This window comes from Mustela nivalis (genome assembly GCF_964662115.1).
Source record: "Mustela nivalis genome assembly, chromosome: 17".
In the NCBI taxonomy this organism is placed as follows: domain Eukaryota; kingdom Metazoa; phylum Chordata; class Mammalia; order Carnivora; family Mustelidae; genus Mustela; species Mustela nivalis.
In genome coordinates, this window is record NC_139036.1 from 20,562,729 (window position 1) to 20,584,008 (window position 21,280).

The 21,280-nt window shown below is 53.8% G+C and overlaps 2 protein-coding genes and 1 long non-coding RNA gene across 7 annotated transcripts in view; 2 read left to right on the forward strand and 1 right to left on the reverse strand.

Moving 5' to 3' along the window:
- ALDOC (aldolase, fructose-bisphosphate C) overlaps positions 1-21,280 on the forward strand; it is a 1,020,901-nt gene that overhangs the window by 626,047 nt on the left and 373,574 nt on the right. The gene's annotated exons all lie outside the window — the stretch shown is intronic.
- LOC309851686 overlaps positions 1-21,280 on the reverse strand; it is a 132,074-nt gene that overhangs the window by 57,695 nt on the left and 53,099 nt on the right. The window lies entirely within an intron of this gene.
- SEZ6 (seizure related 6 homolog) overlaps positions 7,272-21,280 on the forward strand; it is a gene marked incomplete at its 3' end in the record, with an annotated part of 44,250 nt that continues 30,241 nt past the window's right edge. For all 5 annotated transcript variants that reach the window (XM_082707063.1, XM_082707064.1, XM_082707065.1 and 2 more), the window contains exon 1: positions 7,272-7,522. In XM_082707063.1, the coding sequence (XP_082563189.1) occupies positions 7,468-7,522 (55 nt within the window). In that variant the 5' untranslated portion in view covers positions 7,272-7,467. The remainder of the gene's footprint in view (positions 7,523-21,280) is intronic.

Sequence of the window (21,280 nt, forward strand, 5' to 3'; positions counted from 1 at the left end):
GAGGGAGACCTGGCCACATTTCCCTATGTTCTCCTGAGATGAAGAGACCTCTGAGACCCAAAAGAGGGGTCAATGAAAACAAACATCAGAAACAGTCCCCACCCTGGGGTGGTAAGAAGTGGGCTGCATTGGGAACAGAAAGGAATGAGGTTGGAATAGGAACCACGGGACTGGAAGACCCCCATGGAAGGAATGATGTCGCCTCGCCTTAGGAAGCTCAAACCATGGGAGACAGCCTCTAGGCATTTATTATCCTGTTTAAGCACCTTGCAGAGATAGACACGCTGCATCACAGTGACCTGACACTCAATCTCCCCTCCCTGGTCTGGGAGCTCTTTGAAAGCTCTGCCTCTCCCTATTCCCCTCAGGTCCTGGCACAAAAAGATGTTCCCTCATTCAGTAAACAAATGAGTGAAAGGGTGATGAACGAAATGGGTAGGAAGTTGGGTAGGAGGAGGGAACGCATGGACTGATGGATGGATGTACGGGCAGCTGAGAAGGGTAGATCACGTATAGCTCCACTAAACTTTGGAGCTCTACACCTGCCTACCTCTCTACCAGCATCCCACCACATCCTTCTTTTCTGTGATCCAGCCACATCAACCATCTCTTAGTCCTGCTGACCCCAGGACTTTGCACATGCTGTTCCCTCTGTATGAAAGGTGTTTCCTTTCCCTCTTCAATCAAGTTAACACCAACCCCTCCTGCGGCTTTCTACTCAATCACTTCCTCTTCAAGGTAGCCTTCCCTGACTGGGTCAAACCCCCAGTTTGTGAACCTCACCTGAGTACCTGGTTTGTTAACAGTTTATATTTACTTGGGTGGTTCTGGGTAGGGTCTCCATTCTAGACTGTGAGCTCCGATCCAGCAGGGCCAATGTCTGCTTTCATTCCCCTCTGTACCCCCAGCACTTAGGACATTGAATATGTAATAAATATTTGTCTAATGAACAAGTTAATAAGTGACCAGCCCTGCCCTCCCCTATTCCAAGCAGCCTACCCTCCCTGGACTGCACCAGAGGAGGAAAGGTAGGCATTGGCCCCCTGCAGGTGAACCAAGGACACAGGCCAGAGGTTTAGGGAGCCTGAGGTCCCTCCCACACCTCCCCCTTCTAAGGCCCACGGGCACCTATGCCTTTCTGCTCTGCCTTGTTAGTACATCTTGGTTTAACCATGAACTGCCTACAAATCACTCAGCCACTCAGGCCCTCCATGTCCTCATCTGTACAACAGGGACAATAACAGTACCTACCTCAGAGAATTGTTGTGAAGATGTAGTTAAATCCTTCAACCTGATGTCCGGTAACAGCAAGTAATAAATGGTGCTAGTATTCTTATTTTTAAAGGTCAGGAATAGCCCATTGGATTCAGGGGCTAATTTCCAAAAAAAATGAGAATATAATACATTTTTGTGAATCTGCTCTAGATGCAGGTGGCAATCTTTTTAATTTTTTAAAATTTTTATGTATTTATTTTTAAAGATTTTAACTTATTAAGATTTTACTTATTTATTTGAGATAGAGAGAACATGAGCCAGGGGACAGAAGGAGAAGCAGGCTCCCCACAGAGCAGGGAGCACGATGCGGGGCTCAATCCCAGGACCCTGGATCATGACCGGAGCCTAAGGCAGAGGCTTAACTGACTGAGCCACTCACCAGCCCCTGAAGTTTTATTAAGTAATCTCCACCCCCAGTGTGGGGCTTGATCTTACAACCACGAGATCAAGATCAAGCATCGCATGCTCCACTGACTGAGCCAGCCAGGCGCCCCTGTGTGGCAATCTTTTTAAAGAGGCAATACTTACACCCTTTCCATAAAATATGAGCCAGTTATGAGCCCATTCCTTATGTAATGCCAAAGCTTCCTGCCTGGGTTTGCTCAAAGAGGAAAACTCAATTATCTTCTTGCGTTATTCAAAGCAACCCCCCCCAACAATCTTGCATCAGTCATAAAAAGGATACAGAGCATTCTTTTGCCCCCAACTATGGCTTGCCCCAGAGTGAGTACTGCTTGGGACAGGGGTGTGAGGTCAATCTGGCTGGGATAATTGTTCACGCCCCCCCCCAATTCCTGCCCTATTTCTCAGAAGTGGGAGGAGTTGGCCAGGGATTCTGTCGGGTTGAGGGGCTCCCCCTGACAAAAAGGAGACCACCTTTGGGTCAAACACCTCCTCCTTGCTGGTCCGATGCATAAACACCCTCACATCTATTGACCAAGATTTCAGGACAGACCACTCAGGCAAGAGGTCAGTTGGGCACCCTAGTGGGTTCCCCATAGGAAAGAACTGAGATGCCTTTGAGGAAGACTGGGAAGCTTTGATCTCCCACGCCCCCAGCTGACTGTAGCTTCCTGAGGCCCAGCTGCCAGGGACAGTCTCAGGATACACAGAGGGTTTTCTCCTCCTTTCTCAGGGGCTCGCCCTACCTGGTCTGGTGCCCCACCCCTTCTTCACATGGCCATCACTCTGGTACCAGGGCTCCAGGCCCAGAGCCACACCACCATGAACCCCATGCCTCTGGACAAGTGTATTTTATGTAAGTTCAAGTACTAGAAATATTGAGTTCAGGGAATTTTATTTCTAGAGCCCTCTATATTTCTCTGGGATTATCACCTGTCTTGGTTCCCTCCCTCTTCTGGTTATTATCTTTGGACACTTTCCAAGCCAAGCCACCTGACTGCTTGGGGAGAAGGCTGCCGGCATCATCCCATGGTATCTGTGGGTCTGGTGAGAGTGACCTCAAGGGATCATTTCTTTGTATCACCCTGAACGTGTCCACACTGCCCACACAGGCCTGGCCTTTGGGAGCTGGCTTCACCAAGGGACTCCCAAGTGCCAGGAAACATTGGGGTGTGGTGGTGGAAAGGAGACCTCAATCTCCCCAAGTTAGGGAGGGCTAGGCCCAGGGTGAGCCTCAGGGTACAGAGGGGAGGGAGAAGGCCAGCTGTTCTTTTTTCTACTCCATGCCAACCTAGCCTGACACCAAATTAATAGCATTCAAATGAGATGCAAAACATTATGCAAATCTAGAGGAGAAGGCCGCTCTCACGGGCCTCTGGGCCTTTGGAAGGCCAACACCTTAAGCTCTTTCCTGGAGGACCCCACGGGCTCCCTTCAACTTCCACACTCATCCCTTCAGCACCAGCTGGCGTGAAGATTCCAATGAGACTGGAGTGACCCTCTCAAGGTCCTCTGATTCATGCACCTCCCCTAGTCTCACCTCCCAAGCACCCAGGGCCTCTTCGATTCTGAAATGGTGCAGAGGCAGCTACAGACCTCGGCATAGCCTCCCCTTGGATGCCAGGATTCTGGATCCCCACTCATTAGCAGTATATGCAAAATAGATGCAGGGATTTTTTGCATCTATTTAATTGTCCATTAAAACGGCCCCACGCCCGTCACCTCTGCTCGGGCCCAGGCTTCCAAATTGCCAACCCCCGCTGCCTGCAAACACCATGTGGTTCCTTCGCCTGATAATTGCTATGGTGTTTGTTGAGCTGTATTTGCATTTGATTGTCATTTAACTTTCCATCTTTCTCCTTCAATCAAACTCGGGATCAGGCTGTTGCAATTGATTATTCATTTTATTTTCAGTCCCTTGGTGGGTTTTCAAAGAGTTTCCTTTATTAGTGCCGCAAACTTGAACCCTGGGACTTCTGTCACGTGGAGGGGGAAAGGCTTCCTCCCACCCATTCCAGGGCTCCTACGTGAAAATAATCTGGCCAGCATTGTGGATTTTAAGTCCTATTCCCAGTCTCTCTGTCCCAGCACCTGCCTCATTTCTGCCCAGCCAGTGGCATTAAACATTTATGGAGCTGTAGAGGATCAAAGGCCTTGGCTGGGGGTGACGGGCAGGCTGGAGGCCTTGGTTTGGAGCTGGAAAACAGCTCACATCAAACCACTATGTGCTACCGTCTCCATCCATCCTGGGCTCTTGCTGCAGTGTGGTCCTGCTCCCGGAGCAAGAGCAAATGCCCAGGCTCCAGGACTCCCCATTTATGAGGGTAGGGCCCACCTCCTACCCCTAAACTCAAAGGGTTGACTTCGGGTACTCCAGGAAATACTATCCCGGCCTGTTCAAGATGCTGCCAGGTCTGGGAGCCCCCTCTGAGGAGTGGGTGGAAGTGAACCCACAGCTCTGTGTCCCCGGGAATCTCCAGAGTCAGGTGTCAGGCAGTCTCTTGCCCCTGCTTCTCTAAAGTCCCCAACCCCCTTGGCTCCACAGAAGATGTAGCTTTGGTTCGAGAACTATCTCGGAGGAGACTAATTTTCTTCTCCTCTCACTCAGAAAGCAAGTGTCATCCATGTGAAGACAGAGACTTCAAAATAAGTCACCAGTGCGCCTGTGATCCTGCAAATTGATGGGCTGTTTGGAAGTGGCTTCTCCAGAGACATGGGCTGGTTGTCTGCCACTGTCTGGGCAGAAGCTGCAAAGGTCCTTGGGACTGGAGAGCCCCACTTCTCTCTCTCTGGCCCTCAGTCCTAGCACAGCCATTGTAACTCAGACCCCTACCCTCCAACCTTCAGGGTCAGCCCTGAACCCTTCTCAGTTACTACCACTTGCTGTGGTGCTTAAAAACCCACCTTAATAATTCCAGACTCCCTTGTTTTGGTGCAGATATCTCTGTGATGGGATAAATCCTTCAGCCCCCAAGAATGTCTTGCAACTCAGATGACCACCATGTCTGGCCACAAGCCACCCCACATCCTCCCTCTTAGATCTCTACAAGGATGTCCCACTCTACCAGAGCCAAGCCTTCACACTGACCCCAGACTCTCTCGCATTTTCCACCACTTTGTCTTCGTACACGCCACTCCCTCAACTTTGGATGTCCTCCCCGTTCCTTTCCACTGACTGAAACCTAAAACTTATTTAAGACTTTGTGTCAGTCCACCTGTCTTCTGTGTGATGCTTTCAATGACCTCCCCTCACCGCCACAAGAAGATCCTGTCCCCCTTTTCCAGGATCTCACAGCACTCGTTTGGCACCAATGACCTGCGTTGGGCTTTAGACAATCCTCCCTCACCACCCTACCTCCGCTACTCCCACATCATTTATTCACAAATATTTATGAGGCACCTATTAAGTGCCAGGCACATAGTGAGCTAGGTTGGGAATGAAGGAGACAGATATGTTTTGTGCCTTCTAGGAGTTGACAATGAATGGAGAAGACAGACAATTAAGCAACTCTCTCTGAGTTCTGGGCAGAATGGGTCTCTTGGAGGACATAGACAGGGTGCTTGACAAAAACTCTACTGCTTCCCAGTCTGGGCCAGTCTCCACCTCAGCCTAACTGGGAACCCATTTCACAGGGACAACGCTGACCATCTTTAGGAGGGAGAGACAACCCGGGAGCATTATTCTTCCCATAATGCAGTACACACCCATCCTCTGAGCTCAGGGCAGAGTGCTGCATTCTGGGACTTGTAGTCTCCATTGGATTCTCTCCTGAATGCTTACCTTAGTTCAAGCAATAGGGAAGGAGACCTGGCAAGTTCCTGGGTGTCTCCATTTACCCTTCTTGTGAGTAGTGTCCACCCCAGCTGCCTGGAGACAAGCCTCCCACCAGCTTCCAAAACACCGTGAATCATCCTGTCATACAAAGCTCATCCCTGGGTCATGACTCGCCCTCCTTTTCCCAAGCTACTAAGTTCAAATGGGCCAAAAATCAAGGAGAAGGTCAGGAATACCTTTAAAGAGGAAAGAAGGACTCTCATGCCATTTACCAGCATTTCCCCAAACTTCCCTCAGCCACAGAACCTTCTACCTCCCTCTTGTCCTGACAACTTTTTCTCTCTTCTGCACCTTTCCTGGCTTCCTCTCCTCACCTTTGATTCTTTTGTCAACCTTTCCCCCCCACACTTCTGCCAATCTTCTGCTACTGTCCTCTTTTTTTCTCAGCTTCTTGAAAAGACTGTCCAAAAATCCTCCATTCCACAAGTCACCTGCCTGCTGCCTGGGATTCTTTATGGAAGTGTTTCAGTTGAAGGTGACTCTCGAGAGCCCACAGCAAGAGGATCTGGAGAGATTGTGATGAGCTGAGCTGGAAGACAGTGGAGGTAGTAAGGATCAAAAGATTCTCTGAGGAATGAGAGTTAAGAAGAGAAGTCTTGCCACCTGCTTCCAGGATGAAGTCAGGAAGGGTACTGGACAGTCAATAGGTTCTGAAAGCTTTGGGGAAGAGCCAAGTTCATGTGAAAAGCACTAATAAAAAAGCTGTTCAGCCCTCCTCTTCCTCTATGGGGAATATCATCAGTCACATGGTCATGTCCCACTGTGTCCACTGAGGCTCAAGTGAGCCTGTCTATGGAGCCAGAAACCCCTAAGTCTAAACCTCACCCTCAGGGATGACACAGCTCTGACTGCCCTTTCTGCTGCCCTATGACTCATTGGAGCTCCTGAGCCCAAGCAGAGCCATGGAAGTTTATTTTTCCATGTCCTTGAATGGCAGAGCCTCCCTGGCTACTCCCCTGAGCTTCAAGTTTCTATCTAAAATAACCCTAGGGAAAGGCTCCCATCCTCCATGCCTGTCCCATTTTCTCCCCCAGTTCCAGGAAAGTGGGCATGGATAGGCATGAAGGGTCTTTTCTCACTGGCTGTTCTTTGTTTTCTCTGGTCCTGGGGGTGGGGAGTGCATGTTGCCAAAACAGGGTCCTGGAGCTCCTGGGCTGCATGAGGACCGAGAATACTATCTTCAGCTGCCCACAGGTTGGCCCAAGTTGCCTCCTGTGAAGAATGTCTTCCCAGGACGCGAGTACCACTGGCTTTTAACTATAATATCGAATAATTAAGCTTTTCTGTGAGCACAGTTTGCTGCTGATGCAGCTGCCTGGAGCCCTGGCATTTATTGAGAGCAAAGTAATAATTTATTATCTTTTGTATGCTCAAAAGCCATCTTCATTATGAGCCCAAGACGGAGCTGCCACAAGGGCACGCAGGCCTCGCCAGCTGCCTCACTCGAGAACATCTTCCCAGGTCACCCTTGGTGCCCTCAGGTACCAGGATGGGGTGGAGAGAGGTGGAGAGGGGGTGGCTCTCTCATGGAAAATCAGGTGAGGACCCCACTTCCTTGGCAGGCTGTTAATAAGGGAAAGGGTGGCAGGCTTGGCTGGGCGTGGGCAGCACGGAAGGGAGGAGGCCGTGTGCCCACATTGAACAGGGCAGCTCTTCCTCAGAGCGGGCGGTGGCGCGGGAGCCTGTGCTACCGCCGCTGGGTCTTCTGCGCCTTTGCTTGAGACTTTACGGTAAACGCTCCTCCCGCGCCCCCGCCCCCAGCCCCGCGCGGCGATCCCCGGCGCCGACGCCAGGCGCTGGCCGTGGTGCTGATTCTGTCAGGCGCTGGCGGCGCGGCGGCGGCGGCCCCGCTCCCTCTACCCCGCAGGACCCCGCTGTCCCCCGCGCCTACGCCCCGCCGAGCCCCCCGCTTCCCCGCCGTAGCTCCGACCCGGGGCGCGGCCGCAACCGGCACCATGCGCTCGGTAGCTCTGCTGCTCCTGCCCTCACTGCTGGCGCTCCTGGCTCACGGTAAGGGACCCCGGCGTCCGGCGGCAGGACGGGGGCGGGGGCGGGGTCCCGGGGGTGGGAAGAGAGGACCGTACCGCCGCCCAGCCTCGCGCATCTGGCTGTCCAGCGCAAGCACCGCGCTCTGCCGGCTGCGCTGGCCCCCGCGCCGGCCGAGCCGGGCGGGGCGCGGGCTCCAACCGGCGGGAAGCTGCCGCGGCTCCCGCCATTCGCGCCCGGCCAAGACCTCGCCTTTAATCATCTCCCCGGATCTAATGGGATTTCTCTGCTGCAATTCATCACGCCACCCCCTCCCCTCACACACTCACGCGCTCACCCGCGCGCTACCTCGCCACACTCCAGGCGTCTAGCAGCGCCGGGACGCGTGCAGGAAGGGGGAGAGGGCAAGGGGCGGTGAGTCTGGATGGTCTTGCTGGCCGCCCGTGGTCCCGCCTTCCCTACTGCCCGCCAAACTTCGCTAGACTTTGCTGCCCGTACCGGGGCCCCCCGCGTCCTCACTGCGGAGGGACGGAGCCGGATGGCGGCCGGACCTCGGGGTTGGGAAGTCGTTCACCTCCCTCCGCTTCGCGCAGCCACGCCGGAGTCGGAACCTAGAGTACAATTCCAGGGAGAAACTCGGGGGAGCGGGGCCCCCAGATTCGGCTACTTGCTCTGATGGGCCGCAACGGCTGAGGTCCTGGGCTAGGGACTCTGCATCAGAGCCTCCCTCTCCGAAGTCCTTTCCTTGCACTCTCCGCCTTGCCCACTCCCGGACCTTCTCCTCCCTCCCGGCCCGCGGACCTGCTCACCCCCCGCCCATCTCACGGCCGCAGACTCGTCGCAGGAGAGCAGGCACCTTACCCTGCTGCCTCCGGTCCTCTGCTCGCAGTCGGGTCTCCAACTTAATTGGTCCCGGGTCGAGGGAAGCTTGGCCTGAAGTGAGCAGCAAGGGAGTGTTAGGGAGAGGATGAAGGCTCTATGCCTCTGGGGAAGGAAGGTTTCCAAGTCTCGACGGGACCTGCGCGGCCCCGGCTCAAACAAACATTCACCAAAGCTACAGACCCCCAGGTCTTTCTTCCACCGCAGCCGGTAGTCTGGTGGGCTCGCCTGCACCTTGCTTGGAATTGGGACCTGCTGTCCCTCAAAGTATATGGTGTAGAGTGGGGAGAAGGTGGGAGTTTCTAATCTACTCGTTGGATCTTTTCAGGCCATGTTGGAGGTCAGGGCAGCGGGGCCAGGCCCAGGCTGGGCCTCTGGATGGCAGTTTTCTGCGCTCTGCGTCCCTAGGGACGCAGAAGCTGCTCTCTGAGACTCCCAGGCTTGGATCCGTGTGGGTGGAAGGGAGCCGGGTGTCCTCGCCCCGCCCCCTGGCTGCCCTCCTCTGTTCCTCCCTTGACGCCTGGTCCTCCCTTGGTGCCCAGAACTCAGAACCTAGTGTTCACGTTGTGGGCTGGAGGGTGGGGGAAAGCAAGGAGACCCCCAAAACCCCACCCTGCTGGGGGCAGGAAGAGGAAGGAAGAAGCCTGCATCCTTGCCCAGCCATCTGAGGATGTCCCTGGGCGTCCGGGACTCCCAGGTCTGGCCACATCTTGCTCTGGACACCTCCCCTGGGGCTCAGAGCCTGTGTCTGAAGCCTCTTTTGCAGGTGTGTGGGTCTGAGTGTGAACGTGTGAACCAGGGCCCAGTGTGTCTGGAATAACAGATCCAACCAAGGATGTCTGCCCCTCCGGAGGTCTGGATGTCGGGTGAGGGCTCAGCAGTGAGCCAGTGAGAAGAGTGTGTAAGGCCGCTAGTGTGCAGCGCAGCCTATGCCAGAGAGCTCCCTGCAGGGCTGGAGTGAGACTGCGGGTCTCCAGGAGGATGGATGGCTGGTGTGGCTGAGAGTTGGAGGACCCCCACTGGGCATAAGTGTGCAAGTGTTGTGAGGAATCTGTCCACTGTGGCCAAGAGTCTGGGTGCCCCCAGCCAGGATCCCTCCTTGACCTAGCTGGACCTCTCCAATGCCAATGGGGCCACATGCCCAAGGGGCTAGGAGTTCACCTGCTGGGCAAGACCTTTATTTTCACTCCCCAAGGGAGAAAAGGAAGCAGCCATGCAGTGCCAGGCATGAGGAGAGGGGACCTGGACCAGAGCAAGCCCTGGCATGCCCCTCCATCTCTGTGGAGATTCCAGGTCCTAGTGGCTGGGGGACTGAGTTGTCTCATTGAGAGGCAGAGCATTTGGCCATCTCGGGGCTCCTGGGAGCTCCAGCCATGAGAAGGCAGGCCTCGAGCAGTAAAGACCTGGAGTTAGGGTTAGGTGGTACAGCGCAAGGCCTGTGGCCTCAAGATCGCCCCCATCCCAGAGTTTTGCTCACACATAAGTTGAGGGACACAGCTCTGGGCAGCCCATGAGATGCCCTGGGACCTGCCCAGAAGTGGCACAAGGGCCCCTGATGTCGGAGGCCTTAGAAGTGGGGTGGGGGGAGGCAGGATAAGATTACCCTGGGGCTGGCTCAACCCCTCTCTGGATCCCACCCCGCAGTTGTACGGTGGGGGGAGGGTGCGGTAATATCGGTCTCTGGTTTGAGGGCCACTGTGGGCCACCGTGATCCTCCTGACCAGAGGATGGTACCCCAGGGATCCTGCCACACGGAGGAAAGCCGTTCTCTGGGAGGGGTGGTGTGTGCCTGGGCCTGCTGTGTCAGTTTAATGATTTTTAATGAGCAATTACCTTTAGTCATTCTCCTAATTTCTGAATATCAATAAAGTTAATTAAACTCTGCGTGTGTGAATGTGGCCTGGGGAGATTGTGAAGGTGGAAGTGGTACAGACTGGGGTGGGGTAGGGTCTCTCCTGGGACAGAGGCTGCCTTGCTGGCCCTGTGACCTTGGACCCAATGCTTCCAGTCTCTAAACTCGGAGGACAGTGTGTGGCAGAAAGAGGGAGGGAGGGAGGGGACCACAAACAGGGACTGCTCTCTCTGTCAGGAACCAGGGGATGGTGTCTGGGAGGCACGGCTTGGAGGAGGAAGGAGAGAAAGAGGAGGGCTTGGCCTCAGGAATCCCAGTGCGGAAAGGGTTAACAAACCAGGGCTGCTTTAACCTAAAATGGTAATTGCGGTTTCCTGTAGACTCAATGGGAGGTGTGGAATTCTAACAGTACATTTCAAAATCTGGGGGCTGCAGCCTAGGCCCAAGCCAGGTCTTGCTCTTTGCCCCAAGTCTGGCACTTTGGGGTCAGGAAGTGGCTGCTGGGGATAAGGCCCCATGGGATGCAGTCACATGTCACTCAGAGCCCCAGAGGTAGACATGGTACACAAGAGGCTTGCCTAGGCTTCTGAGGAGACTAGAGGACCCAGAGACTAGAAGGGAAGTCTGGGCTGGCTTCTTGCCCCTCCTGGGTCTAGGCTCATCAGGCTTGGCAGGCCTTGGCGGCTGTCCCAGCCTCCTCAGCAGGGTGGCAGCTTAAAATGCCTTGGGGACAATAATGGGGAGTGAGGCGACACAGGGGCTGGGCTTAATTAGAAACTGGGCTTAATTAGAGCTTTCATGCCCCTCCCACCTTGGCTGCCTGAATGCTGGGAGGAATTCTGAATGTCCTTACCCCCTCCCTCCACCCAGACGTAGATGTCCAAGTCCTCCAGCGTGCCCCCTCCCTCCTTGTCCCCATCCCTCCTAGTCCATTTGGTCTGCATGTGCTGGATGATCTCCGCTCAGGGATGTTACGCCCCCACCTGGGCAGAAGTGTCAGAGCTGGGGACCCCACCCCCACAAACAAGAAAGATGGGAAAGAAGGGATTACTTTAGTGAAGGAACTCTCAGCCCTGATGGTGAAGAGCACAGGCCCCCTGGGTGGCCCAAGGTGCACCTCTGCCCTCTCTGAGTCTCCACTGTCTGGAGCACTCAACGTACATTTGCACCACCTGATGGTTGCCAAGCCTAGGAGCACATCAGGGCCTCCAAGGGCTTGTCAAGTCATGCAGATTTCTGGGCCCCCAGCTTCCTGGCCTGCTCTGAGAGAGAAAGAGCCAGGATCTAGAAGTAAGAGTCTGGGGAATGGGGGAAACAATGTTGCTAGCCATGGTCAGCAGCTGGGAGGTGTGGGAAAGACAGAGGGGGTCTTCAAGTCCCCTTCCAGACTAATTCCAGCAGGAAGCACCAGGTCTAGGAAGCCCACTCACCCAGCTAGGCCAATCAATCCCCCAAACCATCCATATTCTCAACAGCTTCGGGGCTCTTTCCATTCCTTCTGCATGAAATTCTTTTCCCCTCTTGGGCCACTCTCACTCTATCTCATGCTTTGGGTTTTGCCTTGGTTGGCACTTCCTGCAATTCTTCAGCAGTATTTTTGGTTCTTCAGGGGAAATCTCATCCGACTGGACCCCTGGCCTGGGTCAGGGGTCTCTCGGCCTCCCACCAGCCCCGCTTTCCCTCATCAGGGTACCCATCTTGTTAGGTCTCAAGTGCCCAGCTGCTTGCTGTTTCTCTCCAAGGAGCAAGACTGAGCTCAGAAAGGAGGCAACCAAGTCTGATTTGCTCAGCCCCTCTCTTGGGGCAGTTCCAAGAAGTCCTATTTGGATCAAGTTCAGGGTCAGTAAGGAGAGGTGGGGGCAGAGCAGCGGAGCCTGTGCCTTGAGGCTGCGTTTGCCTAGCAAGCACACTATTTTTACATAGATTGTATGTTAGGATTTTTTTTCCTTTTCCTAACAGTTGGCCAATTATCCCCACTATAAATTATAGCCTTGACTTAGTTTTTTCGTTCCACAAATTATGCTGTCACATCGTCAGCCTGAGGTGGCTTGGGGGTGGGATGCTGATGGCCATTCTGAGAAAGCTCAAGCCTGTCTCCAGCCACCCCTGCTTGTGTCCCCTGTGGCACAGAGCCTGGCATATGACAGACATTAAATACATGTTGAATAACTTCATGAGAGTTGCACGGGCAGACAGCAGTGGAGGTAAGCCCAGAGCCCGGTCTTCTTGATTCCCTCCCACAGCACCTGCCTACCACCTCTGCCAGCTGAGAGAGGTGCCCTGTATGAAATTAAGGACTAATGAAAGGGAGGGGCAACCCCATGTCGTCGGACTTCTCACCATATCTCCCCGTCCATCTCAGCTTCAGACATCCTCACAAAGCTCAGAGGGGCCAGCATGAAACCTTGGGAGCAGCTCTCAGCCTAGCATGTCCTTGAATGGGAAAGTGGGGGCCCGGGGGTCATCTAGTAATTCATGTCCACAGAGCTTTCAGAGTCTAGGTGCCTAGCCTGCCCCAACTTCCCTCCACCTCTCCTGAGAGAACAGTCCCTAGAGTACCTGTATCCATACTTCTCTCATTCATGCCACAGCCAGGTACTGAAGCATGAGGCTTGGCCCAGAACCCTCATACGAGCCTCTCACGTGCTCTTCTAGTTATTTATTTATTTAACAGAGAGAGAAAGATCACAAGTAGGTAGAGCAGCAGGCAGAGAGAGGGGGAAGCAGGCTCCCGGCTGAGCAGAGAGCCCGATGCAGGGCTCAATCCCAGGACCCTGGGATCATGACCTGAGCCAAAGGCAGAGGCTTAAACCACTGAGCCACCCAGGTGCCCCTCACATGCTCTTTCTATTTAATACAAGAGATTAGTTATCCCCACTTTTCAGATGGGAAGACTGAGTTTCAGAGAGATTAAGTCACTGAACTTGGGCTTCACTGCCATTAAGTAGGCTACTCCAAAGTGCCTCCCTATTTTGCAAAACCTGGCTACAGACAGCACTGTGTCCAGTGCTGCCCAGATGGAGGCAGAGCTTTAGTACAAGCTCATGGGAACCCAGGCAACTATCACTCATTCTCATCACCATGATGACAGCAATACTAGCAAACATTTATTAGGTACCAGCTATGTGCCAGGCACCATACTAACTAAGCGCTTTCCATGCCTTAGCTCGTTTAGTTATCATCCCAACTCTAGATAGAAGTTACTACCTGCATTCCATAGACCAAGTTCAAGCTCATGTGGTTGCACAGAACTGTGAATATCACCTAACTTTCTTCTTGCACATTTCTGATGATGGCAGTGGCTTAGCTTCCTGTCTACTCTCTTCCTTGCTGCTGTAGACTAGGGATATTTTATCTTGCTCAGTTCTTAGTGGCAATGAATCAAACATCCCTTCAGACACTTGGAGCCCAGAGCAGAGGCTAGGAGTCAAGTGAATCTTGGTCTTGGGGACCTTGGTGAATGAGAGGACCAGTTAATCCTGTCTTGGCCTCCAGGCTGCCCCAGCCTAACCCCTCAGCCCCATTGCTGAGGCCCACCCCTCCCCCACCTTCCCCCCAACCGGGCAGGAAAGCCCAAACTTGCCTGAAGCTCAACTCAGCTCCTAGACAGGGCCGGGTGCCAAGCCTGCCCCAGCTTCCCTCCACCTGCCTACCTGCCACCCAGCTGCCAGCCCAGGGAGGGCTTTGGGGAGATCGATGCTGCAGCCGCCGGCAGTGTTGTTGGCCATTGATTGTTGAGATTTCTCGGCGGGCTCTGGAGCAAACAAATCTGCTGCTTCTCCAACAACAACCTGGGTCTCCAGCTTCAGTCTGCAGTCTTGCCGGCAGGCAGGCTGGCAAAAGGGGTGGGGGGAGGGCCGGGGGAGGTCCTGGCTAGTCCCAGCAGGGACAAGGGACTTTGCCAAGAGATGAGAAGAAACTGAGTGGTGATGGGAGGGGAGGGCCATGGAGAGACTGGTTGAAGATGCTAGGGTAAACCCCAGACCCCACTCGTGTCTTGTTTGGGCCAACCTCTACAATTTTGCTTAGCCATTTTTCCATTCCTGAAATGCTATCCTGTGTCCCTCTGCTTATTTCTGTTCTCCCACACCCTCTTTTCCTGATCATCCAGCCCAGAGGGCTCTCTGTCCTCTAAAAGCTAAATACCTCCCATTAGGAACCTAGCCTGACAATCCTTCATCCACCCATCCATTCTCCATTCAACAGCCTTCTATCCAGCCCCATCAGGTGTTTGATAAGTAGGAATACAACATGATCAACGCCCTAAAGGAACCCAGTTTAGAGGGGGAGCTGCCTTCTTAATGATAAACTCAGCTGTCACTGCCTTCTCAGTTAGACCTGGACCCTCTGATTTTAATGAAATGAGATGCCAAACAGCACCTACGTGATCCAACCCCTGGCCTTCGGAAGCACAGGAGATTCCTAGCCAGGGACTGCTCTGGGTCAGTTTCTTGTCTGAGGCTAGAGGGCTCACCTTTTAGGTCTTTGAAGGTCCAGTAAGCCTCTGGGACCCTTAGGGCAGGCCATTGTGGTGCCCTTCATCACAACTCTTCCCATCTTTGCTGGGACTAGGTGTCCCCTAACCCCCAAAAAGAGCAGTTGCAGGGCCCCTCCTGGCAACAAGTCATGTCCATGCTGCAGAATGCAAGCAGTGGGTCTCTCCCTTCCTCCCCCAACCCTCCCACATCCCCTGCCGTCTCCAGGATCCCAGTCAGAATCCTGACATCAACCTCAGCATCTTCCTTGGTCCCCCAATCCTTCCCTCCCCACGGGATCCTCCCTCTACCCTCAGGACCCTCCTTTCAGCTGGTCATTGGGCTGGAAGGACAGAACTGGAAAGCCCCTATGAAAAGTGCCTGAACCACTGAGCACCCCCTCCACACAGATGCTCATTTGCATGCTGTTTTAGCCCCCGCCCCTTTGCATGCTTGCTCCCTATTAAAGGAACAGAAGCAGACCCTGCCTCTCCCCACTCCTAGACCAGATCCCTCCACCCCACCCCCCATTGCTTCTCCCTCCCTCGCAGCACAGCAGCTGAGCACCAGCTCCTTTGTCCCCCAAGCAGCCACCTGCTGAGTGTCTGGCCTGGGTCCCATCAGCCAGCAGGTGCCTAGGGAGTCCCAGAGCCTGGGAGGGGGGCTATCGGGGCAGTGTGGAGAGCCAACTTCTGCCTCAGGGAGGAGGGGACATCCTCTAAGGAATAGCAGAAGAGTGCTCTTCAGTGAACCAGGACCCCCCAGGACTTAAACCCAGTTCTGGCTCTTGCTAGCTAGGTGAGCTTGCGCAATTCACGTCACTTTCCTTTGCCTCCATTTCCTTGGGGGTTCATGGCACCTGTCCCACCTTTCACTGAACATCACGGAGATCAAAGGAAATCAGAGCCAGTGGTGTTGGAAGGAAACCAAAAACCCCACTTGGGGCAGTGTCCTCCGGGATCCGGAGCTGTCCAGCACCAAGAAGGGCTGATTTTCAGATTGTCAGTGGAAGAGCCCAGTGACAGACTGTTAAGGCAGGAATGCGGAGGGAGCACCAGCTGGTCCAGGTCTGACCGGGAAGGTGAGACTAGCAGTACGGAGGGAGGAAGGTTGGATTCAGGGTGCTTCTAAGGGCCTTCGACCCTCACTTGCTGCTCTGATGGACACTGTCTTAGACATCATTTGCATCTAGCAAGGGGATGTGTTCGTGAATTGAAACATCTGGTCCAGCAGCTGGCAGGCCCCCTCCTGTCATGAGGCCCTATTTTCTGGCTGGTTAGAGGAAATGGGGGAAAGAGAGTCGCCTTCTTTTGAGGACAGAAGAGCCTCTGGCATCTCCAGGCAAAGGTGTAAAGGTGGGATGAAACAACGCATGCCTGAGAGAGGTCATTTATTTATTTATTTATTTATCCAGCCTCTGCTTCTTCCTCTTCCCTCATTGCCCATTCACTTCTTGCCCATCCCCTGGTAGATCTCTAGTCCTGCCCTGCTGGGTCCTTACCAGCCAGGCCAGGAAGACACCTGCTGTTTAAGTTGAGGTGGTATTCCTGAGACTCAAACCACCTGCGTGGTAGGTACCCTGAGTCTGGTCGCTGTTGCAGCCGTGTCACTGACACTGCCCACTGGCCTTTCCCAACCCTGGGCTTCAAGCAGATGAGACTGGAGAGATCAGAGAAGGAAGACTTAGCCCTCTCAACTCAAAGCGACCACACACCCAATCTGGCAGAGCCCTTGAAGGTCAAAACAAGGTTGAGACAGGAGAGAAGGCTGAAGGGTTGGGGGCAGCAGAGCTGCGTCTCTCTGGTATTCCTGAGGGTCTTGGGAAGAAAAAGCCCCAGATGTGCAAAGAGCTGCATCTGTGTGCCTCTCTGCCTGGCTTGTTCTTCTTTCCCTGGGTGTCCGTGTCCGTGTGTCCCTGCATATGCTTCTATCCCTGCACCGTAGGGCTGTGGTCCTGGTGGAGGCACAAGAGGCCCCAATTGAGGCTGGTGTGTTTCCCTCCCTGCAGCCCCCTCCATTCTTTTCCTCCCCAACCTTGGGCTCCACTGACCCCTCAAGGAGACTTGTAACTGGCGCTGCTGCTGCTATTTTTAGTAGCTCTGCACCCCTCCCCTCCCCCACTCAGCTTGCTGGGGAAGTGGGGAGGATGAGCAGAGCCTGGGGACCCTAACAGTCTGGAATGCTGGGTAGGTAAGGCCCTCTCCCCTCAGTCCTACAAGTCTATGGAGGCAAGGAGAGCCTGGGCTTGTCCGTAGGTTCAGGGCCCATACCCTGGGGCAGATTAGGCTTCATCCCATCTGCTTGGGGCTGGGAGAAGGTCCCAGGCTGTTTGTTCTCTCCCTCCCTTCTCCCCAGGCTCCTAAGAGTAGAGCCCAGGTCTCCAGTGACTCTTCCCTAAGCTCTTTGGAAGTAAGGCCAGAACTCCTAGGTCTTCGCCCATAGAAGCTGAAGTCAGAGGGGGGCTCAAAGTGTCGGGAACTTCAGTGTAGGGGGCTAACCTGGACTAGGTGACCTCCCCCCAAGACCCCCATCCCCGATTTCTGGTGCTGCCCTGGCACTTCCCAAAGTGATTTCAGCCCCAGACTCTTGGTGTTCCTGGGTCCCACCCCACCACTGCCTCATCTGCTCTGGAAACTGGCACCAGCTGAAAGGGGCTAGGATACAGCAGTCCAAAGGGCATGAACTAGAGGACGGAGCGGGGAGGCAGCCCCAGCTGGCTTCCTTGGAGTGGGTGCCTGCCCTATGGGCTCTGAAACGCCCTTTCTTTCTGAGGGCCTTTGTTCCTCTGTCTCTCTTCTGCCTGTCTCTTGAGCTTAGCAGGGCAGGGATAGCCCCAGGTCAGCTTCTGGGGCCCACTAGAGCACTTCCCACCTCTGTCAAGTTCTCTAACTATGGGATGGGGCAAATTAATCAAGCAGTGTGGGTGAATAGGCCAGCAGATCCTGGCACACCATAGGTGCTCAAAAATATTCAATCCCTCCCGGGGTTCTTTTCTCACACCTCCATCCCCCACCTCCCAGCTTGTCTTCCCCCAATGCACACACATATATATATATATATATACATATATATATATTCATACATAACACAAACACATAATTGCTTGCACATGTGTATGCACATACACACAGCCTAGCCTTCCAAGTTCTCAACAAATACTGACCAACATAGAGAGGTGAGGATCCTGAGCTCCACTGCCATACAGAAGGCAAGTGGTAAGTCAAAAGAGCACAGTGTCCCATGCTGTCAGCCCTCTCCCAACCCCGCACATATACTCCTGCCCAAGTGGTTCCATCAGCTCCTGAGCGTGGGAACTCCCATTAGGAACTTAGCCTGACAATCCTTCATCCACCCATCCATTCTCCTTCCAACAGCCTTCTATCCAACCCCAGCGAAGGCGGGGCTGAGTCTCCACCCAACCTATCCAAAGACTCTAAAACACCAGAGTCCAAGTACTCTATAAAAAAAGAGACGGAGAGCGCCTGGGTGACTAAGTCATTAAGCGTCTGGCTTCTGCTCAGGTCATGATCCCAGGGTCCTGGGATCGAGCCCCACATTGGGCTCCCTGCTCAGCGGGGAGTCTGCTTCTCCTTCTCCCACTCCCCCTGCTTGTGTTCCCTCTCTCTCCATCTCTCTCTCTCTCTCTGTCAAATAAATAAATAAATAAAATCTTTTTTAAAAAGAAAAAAAAATGGACAGATCCAGAGAAGGCAAGACAAGCTCAAGGTCACACAGCTTGTCAGTAGAGAGAGCCACCTTCATGCTGGAGTCAGAGTTCTGACAAGACCTCACCAGGCTCCTCAGCTTCACAGCTAAGAACAGACACTCAAGTGACTTCTTGGGCAGAGAGTGGCCAGAAGCATACAGCAGCATTAAGGACCAGGACAGCCTAGAGGTCTGGGTTCAGCTCCCTTCCATCCCTAGCCAACTCTCCCAGGCCATCTCCTCTCAGAGGCGGCTCACAAAAGCAGCCACAGGGCCAAAATCACAAGGTCCGGGACATAACTTTGGCCTCTGTGCACAAAACAAGCCTCAGAATCTTCGGGCTACCGCGCTGTTCATTCACTCCATGTCAAACACAGGCCCTGAGAGCAACCTCAGTGGTGTTGGCTGTTGAACTTCAGGGAAAGGGCAGCAGCCCAGAGATGCTGGTCTGGAACTCAGGAAGGTACCCATTCTGAAGCCCTGACACCCTGTGGCCCGGGTCTCGCTGGGCTGGGCGGCTGGGAGGAACTGTCCATGGTAGGTACATAGAGGGAAGCGGGCAAAAGAAGGAGGGGATAGCTGTTCCTCCTGAGATCAACTCCTGTTCCCCAACTTCACCAGTGGGCTGGGCCGAGCTGGCCCCAGCACAGGCTCCAGGGAGAATGCAGCTTCTGCCTTCACAGCCTTCCTCGGCCCAGCTAACATTCCCAAGGTTTTTCATTCAGAGAAATACTTCCCTGCTGCTAACAGCCTGGTGACTGGAGCATTAGAGCTGGGAGAGGGATGACCTGAGTATCCAGCTCAGGGCCAAGTCCCTCCCTTGCCCTGGCCATACTATGTGACATAATCAGGGTGGAGTATGGCAGATTAATGAGTTAACAGGCTGGTGAGGGAGGTGAGGCCACTGGGACTCCAGCAGCTTCCCCCACTCCTCTGGTCTCCCCCAGGGGTGGAGGTCAATTCTATTACCTCTACTCCGGGGCCACCCCCATCATTTCCCTCTAGGGCCACCCCCATCCTTTCCCCAAGTTCAGTGCCACTTTCCCAGCCCCAAGGAACTGAGGGTGGGCAGGGCTAGGACCCCTGGGTCCCCAGGACCAGCAGGCAGGCAGCAGAGGGGAGTGCAGGGCCACAGGGGAAGGTGGAGCACGCAGCAGGTGACACTGTTCCAGAGGCCTCATTAATCACCTCTCCAGCCCCCAGCTCTGCAGTGGCAAGACCATATTAGATTTTAAATTGGAAAGCAAAGAACATGGCAGTTAGCTGGGAGTTCCCTCTACCCTGGGCCCCTGGTCATAGCCTTAAGGGAGAAAGGGTGCAGTGGGAAGAAGGGAAGAGAGCTGCCCCCCTGCAGTCCAGAGTCCTGTCTCCCCATACCCCCACACCACTGCCCCCTACCCAGCCCACGTACCCAGACCCTTGAGTTGTCCAGGCCACATGGTCCTGGTTAGGGTCCAAGAAAAGGGCAGAGTAAAAAGGAGGAGCACAGTGGCCATCTTGGGGAAAAGTGCATCCTTTCTGGGAGCTAGTGCCTTTTTGAGCTTGAGGACTGTAGGAAGCCAGCCATGTTCCAGGGTGTGCCATCCATGGGCAGGGACAAATAGTAATGACTTACAGCCCATGCATGTGTTTGGATCTGCATACACACACTCACATATACCCCTAGATCCGCACACTCATACACGCATACACAAGCAGCAACCCAGTGTGGTAGAAATTTCAAGCCCAGACGGGGGAACAGGCAGACCCAGTTCAAACCCCTCATTCGCCAGTTTCTTCCACTATGAACTGGGATGATTTACTTTGCTTCTTAGTCTTGGTTCTTTCATATGTAAAGCGGAAAATATTGATTCCAAGCATGAAAGGCTGATGCTCCGGCGGGGGAAGACAGCTCTCTCGAAGGTCCTCGCCTGCCCATAGAGGGTGCTCAGTAACTGTGAGGCCATGGCCTCAAGGTCAGCCAGCTGCTCTGGGGCTGCCCTGGGAGCCCTGTGGAGGGACAGGCCAGGCTCCCTATCCCCTGTGCTAATGACTGGGCAGGGAGTTGCGGCAAGCCAACAAAGCACAAGAGGACATTGTCACTGGACATTCACACACCCTGGTCCCATCCTGGACTGTATCCCAAGAGACCAAGGCTTCCTGGCTTTTGGCCACCCACAAAGCCCTCCTAAACTGGTTCTATCTGTATTTCCAAAATTGCCCATCAAACACCCCACTCCTCAGAACACCAGTGCTCAGCCAAGGTTGGGAAGCCAACAGCATTGGTGGGTAGCACTCATCCTCCCCAAAGGGTGAGTGATGATAGGCCCAGCTCTCATAAGACCTTTTGGAAAATCTGAAGAAGCTCCAGGGCTCCTTGTCATTTCTCCCTGCCAACCCCAGTCCCCAGTTTTCTAAGCTTAAAGGAGGAGAGCAGAGACTGCCATGCCATTTTAACTCTTCTCCAGAACCCCAGCTCTAGACTCTTCCCTTCTGAGAGGTGGTGAAAACTATGGGAGGTAAGGTTAGGTTTGAGCTACTTTCCGTTATGATAGCAATAACCACATGTGGCTATTTCAATGTAAGTTCGGTTACATGAAATACAATTTAAAATTCAGTCTCTCGGTCTCCCAAACCACATTTCAAGGGCCCAAATCACCATGTGTAGCTACTGGCTACCATATTGGACACGTAGATATAAAATGTTTCCCCTCATCACAAAACGTTCTGTTAGATAGCACTGCCCCAGGGCTGGATCACCCCTGTGTTTGAATCTGATATATTCAAATTAGTCATCTTGCGAACTATGCTCCCTGAGTCCCAGTTTCTCCATCTGTAAAATGGAATAATGAAAGTTCGTAACTCACAGAGTTATTGTGGGAATTGAACAAG